General features: G+C 39.3%; 1 protein-coding gene across 3 annotated transcripts; it reads left to right on the forward strand.

Annotated features, from left to right (window-relative positions):
- Positions 1–475: 475 nt before the first annotated feature.
- CFAP161 (cilia and flagella associated protein 161) lies at positions 476–7200 on the forward strand. Of its 3 annotated transcripts, none has more exons than XM_064456277.1 (7): positions 476–505; positions 1220–1309; positions 1479–1714; positions 3033–3117; positions 3912–4070; positions 5797–5870; positions 6805–7200. In XM_064456277.1, exons 1-7 carry the CDS (start codon positions 503–505, stop codon positions 6989–6991), a joined length of 834 nt encoding a protein of 277 aa, XP_064312347.1. In that variant the 5' UTR covers positions 476–502; the 3' UTR covers positions 6992–7200. The 3 variants fall into 3 exon arrangements, with proteins under 3 accessions (XP_064312347.1, XP_064312349.1, XP_064312346.1); XM_064456276.1 differs by lacking the exon at positions 476–505 and adding an exon at positions 997–1106; XM_064456279.1 differs by lacking the exons at positions 476–505; positions 3912–4070 and adding an exon at positions 862–1106.
- The last annotated feature ends 633 nt before the right edge of the window (positions 7201–7833 follow it).

The raw sequence follows: 7833 nt of genomic DNA on the forward strand, positions 1-7833 counted from the left end.
CATTGAAACCATACAATAGTAAGCTTGCAGGAAACCCATGACAGTTGTAAAGGGATTAAATGTCCTGTGCAAGAACCCACACTATCATTAAAAATCATTGGCTTAAGCTATCTGGAAGGTAAACGCACAGCATTTCACTCAGCCTATCTTGCCATTGTAGATTTCAAAACTGAAATAGTAACAGATGGAAACATTTGTAAACAAAACATTCACCTAATGCATTCACAATATTCACCACTACTGTAGCATTAGTGTCACAAACTCACTTGTTGCATTAAGCTGATGCACCTCCTTGCCCAATAGAGTGTGAAAGGCTACTTGACTGTAAATAAAGCCCCATGCTAAGACTATAGCTCAGCTCAAATTCTTGAATTTCACGATCTTCCATTTGCTCAACTACACCATCATACGACTGAACCCGGAACACTCGTATTTCACGTACAGTGACGCCTGAAAAGGCGTGTTAGGCCAGGCGATCAGAACCCCCGGCAGGCCTGCGGAGATGGTGAGCTGCTGTGGGCCCAGCGCATCCCGCAGGAAGGCAAGGGCTCGGCCGCACCGCCCCGGGGAAAGCAGGCCTCCTGCTTTCCCCGCTCCTCTCAGGCTGGGCACAAGCACTAGGCAGCCCAAATGGTTCTGGCTTCCCCCCCTTCACTGCCGAGGCCTCTCCCTGCCAGGCCTCGGTCTGGCGGGTACTCCTAAGCGGACACAAATGCGAGGGGCCTGCCTCTGTCTGCCAGTGCGCCATTTGCACTAACTCCCCCGACTCTAAGCACGCCTAAGGAGAAGCAGTCGCTTGTCTGAATTGGGATATTTCAACATTTTCGCATTTTTCTCCCCCAGGACGCCCCCACAACACCCCCCTCCACCCGCGGTCCTTCCCTCCCTCAGCCTTTGGGCCGCGCCTCCACTGGGCGGGAAGAGCCCGCCCCCTCCCTCACGCTCGCTCCCGCTCATTGGCGGCCTCCGCCTCCCCAGCGCCCAATCGCTGGCTGGAGCCATCGCCATGGCGACAGCGGACGCCGCGGGACCGAGCGCCCGCCATGGCCGCCTACAGCCCCGGGGTGCGCCTCGGCAACTGGGAGGAGGAGGCGGCTTTGGAGGAGGTAGCGCCCCCCGGCCCCGCACGGCCTTTCCCCCTAACTTTTTAAACTCCGTTTAAACCTGAGACTGAGAGTGCTGCGTACCGTGTCTAACCCCCTCTCTCCTTGGCAAGCAGGAACGCTTGAGGGATTTTATGCGTAAAAGAGAACGAGGAGAACTTTTAATACAGAAAATAAACAAACTTGAAGAAAATCTTTTAAAGAAGGTAATTTTTAAAGAAGGTTATTTCAATCCTCTGTGACTCACATAGAACGGCGTAGCTGTTGCTAGTGTTCTTCATGCGTTAAGAAATATGGATTAGCATTTTATATGCTAAAATACTTCCGATATTAGGTCCAGATAATTCTGTAAAAATTATGTATATTTTAATTTAGGTAAAGCTGTCGGTATCTAAGGATGGATTTGTTCATTTTGGAGACACTGTGATGCTTTTGAACCCAGACAACAAATCCTCAGTGGAGAAATACCCTGGAGTGTGCGGCAGTCTGACTTTGGCAATTAATCTGGGTGAAATATCCGTGTATTCGGCCAAATCATTGCAAGCCCCATGTGGAGTTAGCGCGGTCGAGAGTGTGGGCCCTGTGGGTCGAAATACTTTTTGTATTTTAAGGTTTGGTACTTTATTCTGAGTTGTTTTCAATTATTGTGTTAGCTTTCAGTATCTTGTTTTGAGAAATATGCAATGAAGTTTGCTAATATGCAAATGAATTTGAGTAAGATTAGTTTATTTAAGAAAGAGGCTTTAACTTGGGTCATGCATTAGGCTTGATTCTGCTCGCATCTTACTGTGAATAATTCCAAGGAAGTTGAAATCAGCTTAGAACTGGTGTGAAGACAGAATCGAGTTCACTGTATCATTTGGTAAACTCTACAACTATTTTTAATGTGGTTGTGTTTCAGCTGTAAAATACAAAATATGTCCAAGAAGCACTTAGTATTATTATTTGTTCTCCTGCAAATAAGGTCTCTGAAGCAGAAATTTGTGTCAATGCTTTTGCTGTACATGAAGTGGACAGTGTTTCTATTGTTCTAAAAAAACCCTTAACCAAATGGTATATTCTGTCTCACAAATACATACTTAATTTGAGCTTTGTGGGAGAAGAAACAGAACAGGCTGCTGTTCAATAGTGGAATGCTCTGCCTGAGTGCCTGCATTTAACAATAATAGTAGTGCATAAGAGTTCAAACTAACCCATATAATCCTGACTGAGCAAAAGTCTTTGGGCTAGACCTAAGAAAGAATTTTGATGCCAAGAGCATAATTTAGACCTTCTAGAACTGCAAACAAAATAGTTTTGCTTAGCTGCTGTCTGATCTTAGAGTCATTGGCACTCAATGCTATTAGGTCCCCCATTAACTGATTACTAAGTTCATCAGCTACATAAGTTTTTTTACACTGAATATACTTAGAAAGCCTAGCACTTAATTTAGTGATTCTTTAATGTAAAATACAGAAATCATTCTGGAAATAGGGATATACCAGCATCTATGCTGATGTAATGAATCAAATTATTAAATATCAGTTACATATATTATTAGCAACATATGTTAAGTTACCGACAAACAAACACAGACTGTTCTGCTTTTAGTGTGTGATTTTTCAGATGCCTGTATTAAGTGTGTTTTAAAGGGGGCCTCAGTGCTGAATTCCCATGGATTTTTCATTGGATGTTATCTGTCCACCCTGCATGTTAATTAATACATCATAAAAAGTCATCAGTACAGTCTGTTTCTATTCTGTTAAATACTTTAACCAGTGAGTCAAGCGTGAAATGTCTTTTCCATTAAGATGAGTTTACCTATTTTTAAAAGTAAACTTTATACAAAGTGTTGCCACAAGACCTAACTGTAGAACAAAACAAGACAAAACAAGACTACTAATGCTGATTGTTTGAATAACTCTTTCTTCCTTTTTACAATTTTAACAGTGTTGGTGGAGGTGCAGTGGATGAACCAATTAGATTTGGGCAAAACTTTGGTCTTGGCACAACAGGAGGGTTTTCTGACCAAATGGTAAGGCGAAGCTGCAAATGGCAATGGTAGCATATATGGAGAGTGGGCATTTAATTACTATATATTTATATGAAGCTGTACAGTGGTTCAGCATCTTAGCTTTACAGAACAGATTCAGAATCATACATAGATCAAGATAAGCGATACCTATTTAGAAAGTTCATGCAACCTGCCTGAGATCAGGTGTGCAAGCCAAGGGGGCTGTCAGCCAGAACAACTGGATAAAGAAGGTTTTAAAAAAGAGAAGAAAAAAGGAAATTAGAATTAGCTTGTGAAGCATGAAAGGATACATCATTAGAGGGATAATTTTTTTACTTTTTCTTTAAATAAATCCCAAACGATAAGATTTCATTTCTTGTAAGGATAAATCTATAGTAGTTGTATGAAGTAACATACTGTTCTATCATTCTGAAGGAGCAGATTTCTATTCAATGTTAATGTTGTTTCCCTCTGCAAGTTAGACATAAATAAGACATTCCATGTTACAATGCATTCAAAATAAATCACCACAACTTTGAAAAAATTTTCCCTCTCAAAACTACTTTGGTGACAGAGACTCTTTGGAATGTAAATTAAATTTTAAATGATTATTCACCAGTCTGCATATAGAATAGCTACTTAGGGAGTTTGTTGACAATACAGAATCTAAGTTATGGATTTTGTATGTGTAGCTTTAGCTTGGCAGACTGATTTTTCAGCCGAGAGAAAATTTTTTGTATTGAAAACTATTTTTAAAAATTACATCTTGTTTATGTTATATTTATACTGTCCTTAATATATTTTTTTATTTACAGTTATATCTAGCAAGTGACCATAAATCATTTGTAAGATTTGCTAAAAAATCTTACCTTCAGCAAGTATTTTTGACAGATGAGCTTTCCTATTTGACTTGCTGGCAAGCTACCTTCTTGGATCCACAGCTGCGTCTTGAATATGAAGGATTTCCAGTTCCTGTAAGAAATTAAAACAGTAGAAAATGTTATGAAGATTTAATTGAAACAGTAGATGGAGTACTTAGAAACAAGTTGTGCCCATTTTATACACATATTTTCCTTATATAAGTTCTGACCTGTAATTTTAGGAAGGGGGAGAGGGGAGGAACCATCTCTTTAACCAGGGAGTGCGCATATATAACTATTAGGTTCTGGTGTTCATTTTGAGGTTGACTTGCTCATTTTTTCTCATCAGAATTTTTTAAAGGTTGACATTATCCTGTTGTGAGGATGGAGTACCTGGAATCTGCTTTTCAGGAATTCTGAGCACTAAATTCCATTTCCAATATTAGGAGCTGTGATTAATTAAGAACTCCTGTTCATTAAATTTAAAAAGCATTATAAAAAACCCCAGGGCATCTGAATAAGTGGATGCTTTTCCAAATGTAGTTTTGTGCTGGTTTTGGCTGGGATAGAGTTAATTTTCTCCAAAGTAGCTTGAATGGGGCTATGGTTTGGATTTGTGCTGAAAACAGTGTTGATAAGACAGGGATGTTCTAGCTGCTGCTCAGCAGGGCTTACACACAGTCAAGGCTTTTGCTGCCTCTCACCCCACCCCACCAGCGAGGGGCTGGGGGGCACAAGGAGTTGGGAGGGGACACAGCTGGGACAGCTGATCCCAGCTGCCCCAAGGGATGTTCCACACCATATGACATCATGCTCAGCATATAAAGCTGGGGGAAGAAGAAGGAAGGTGGGGACATTTGGAGTGATGGTGTTTGTCTTCCCAAGTAACCATTACTTGGGATGTTACAATGGAGCCCTGCTGTCCTGGAGATGGCTGAACACCTGCCTGACAATGGGAAGGAGGGAATGAATTTCTTGTTTTGCTTTCCTTGTGTGCGTGGCTGTTGCTTTCCCTATTAAACTGTCTTGATCTCAACCCACAAGTGTTCTCACTTGTACCCTTCCGATTCTCACCCCAGTCCCACCAGGGGAGCATGAGTGAGTGGCTGCGTGGTGCTTAGTTGCTGGCTGAGATTAAACCATGGCAGGTTTTTAACCTTTTGTAAATACATTAAGCAGATGCAGTATTTTCCTGTTCCAAAGAACTGCTAGGCTTCCTGAAGTGCTGGGTGTACAGCAAAATATCACAAATATAATTTTTCCTTCTACAGCCTTGTACTGTGACTCACATAAATCAGCTCAGTGATAAACACAGTCAAAATTATGTAATTGCCAAAGACAACATTCTTTATTCACAATATTGGTAAATGGGGGTGACTAAAAATGAATTATTTTATACAGAAAAAATTGAAAATTGGTAACATATAAAAGTCCATTTCTAGGCTGTGTCCCCAGACCATCTGGATCTCTCGTACGGAAAAATATTGTATGTAAGTGGGATTACCCAGACGCACAGGCCACTGGAATGACTGCTACCTTTTTTTTTTTTTTTTTTAAGTGCCCAGCACAGGGGTGTGGAATGGGATGTATTAGACAGGAGAAGGTGTCTGTCCTGAGAGCTAAGAATTTGGCTGGTCTGAGCTGTTGAGACAGTTGTGTTGAGAACTGATAGGGTGTAAAGTATCTCACTATCAATGTACAGCAGTACCAGAGTGATATAGAGCAATGTGGGCTTACACTAAGCAGTAAATAAAAGCATTTAATTTGAATAAGAATAGTTAAAATTGCTGTAAAAATATCTGTCAAGTGTCTTCACTTGTTGGGTTTTTTTTTTTTCCAGGCAAACTCTAAAATGATTATTACTCATTGCCATACTAATCGGAGCTTAGCCATTCCGAGGAACTTTTGGACAAGGTAAGAATAATTTTTAAAACTGGCAGGGATGTGTATAATGATGTGACAACATCAAGAGTTTCTGTAAGAAGCAAGATAGTTGCTTTAGGAATGCACTGAGGAAATGGAAAAGAATGCAGAATGCACATTCTCCTTTCCCTTATTTCATTTCTGGGCTGTAATGTGTGCCACTGTGATGCTGAAGACAATCAGCTCAGACTTATTTGGTTTCCTTTTTTCTTTTTAATTCATATCCTATTATGCTTCTTGCCTTCTCTAGTTCCTTGGTAGTTCTCCCTTTGAACATCTTGAGCAATTACAGTTGTTTGGGTTTGGTTTTTTTTAAAGAAAAATAAAAGGTATAATAAGAAATGTAGGGAGTAAGAAAACTAAATAAAAACACACTGCATAAAACTATATATTGCTTATATTCATATGAATCAATCTCTCAACAAATTTAAGTTAATCCAACAATTCAAGTTAATATGCCTGCATTACATTAATATTGATTAAGCATTGTGAAGGAGTATACCAAATGTTTCCCATTAAATTCTGAGCAAGAACTGACTGAGGATTTGTATCAGGTTTTTGAGGATGAAACAAGGTCTGAAAGTTTGAGGCCGAAACAGTTTTTAAGTAGCCAGAATCTTCCTCAGTCAGAGAGAAATGGTGATGTGAATGGTGATGACAACCTAACCAGCTTGTATAGACTTTAGCTCCGAAGCTAGAAAGGTGGCATTTCTCTTTGATTTCAAATTCCTAAATTATTTATAGGAAACAAAGTGAGCCATTGTGTTTCTTGTAAGGGTCTTATATTTGAAAGTGCATGGTGATGCTTCTGAATAAGACAAGAGGAACATAAGAAAAACTTGAACAATTTATAGATGATGCAGATTTGCTGAATTCGTATATGTGTTAATTCCCCCTGCCCATCCCTTTTGCTTTGACTTTGCAGGTCTTATTTTGGAAAAGAATATGAAGTAGTTTGTCACACTTATCTGGACTCACATAAAGCTGAAGAAGATAAGAATTACTGGGTAATAGTTACAGGAAATCCCAGCGATGAGGACAGTACAATGATTGATAGACCCAACCCTCACCCAGGCGGGATCAGAAAGAATGAGTTTTGTGAAGAGACATAGAATACAAAAATCCCAGACTACAGCCGACAGAGGCTGATGAGATTCTGATTCTTGGTTTTTCTGTTCAGATTTTAGGTTTAGAGATGTTTGTTTTAAAAATGGACATGAAAGTCTACCATTAGTAATAATGTATAATCTCATTCACTTATGAATATTATACAGTGCGCAAAAACTAATAAAATTTGATGAACTATGCACAGCATCAAAAATTTATGAATCAGGAAGGATTCATTTTCACATTTTCACATTCACTGATGGCAAAAGATGTCAGAATCCAGGAATCTAATATATTTTCACTATCTTACTGGCCTTCAGCATGTATTTAACCAATTCTTCCAAAACCAAGCTAGTGTCACACTTTTTAAAAGGATGAATGTACAGTTTCCAAAACACTGAAAACCAAAATCCTGCAAGTTGTCATGGGATACTTTGACATTTAAAGTTCATCTGAAAGAAAGCTGGTTGTTGAGCTTGTTCCATGCTCTGTCTAGCATAATATTGCCAATTACTAAAAAATCACAAGTGAGGTCTCTTTATCTCAAGATTGGCTTCAGGTTTATGGGAATTAATTAAAAAAGGTATAAATTGAGTTTTTTACCCTTGTACATGTATTCCAAACATTTAAATGTCAAGTAAACAAGAACTTGAGCACAGTGATACCGACTAGAGACTTCCAGCAGCCTTATCCATGTTCCATTTGCTTCCCACCCTCAGATATTTTCAATCAGTAATGATTTCCACCAAGTTTGATAGCACGGTGAAATTGTCAAAGAAAATTAAGCCCCCACAAGTTTCATGAAAATAAATGCCAAAATAGAAAACGAATAAGAGACACTGTAAGT

This window comes from Phalacrocorax carbo, chromosome 7, assembly GCF_963921805.1.
Source record: "Phalacrocorax carbo chromosome 7, bPhaCar2.1, whole genome shotgun sequence".
NCBI classification, from domain to species: Eukaryota; Metazoa; Chordata; class Aves; order Suliformes; family Phalacrocoracidae; genus Phalacrocorax; species Phalacrocorax carbo.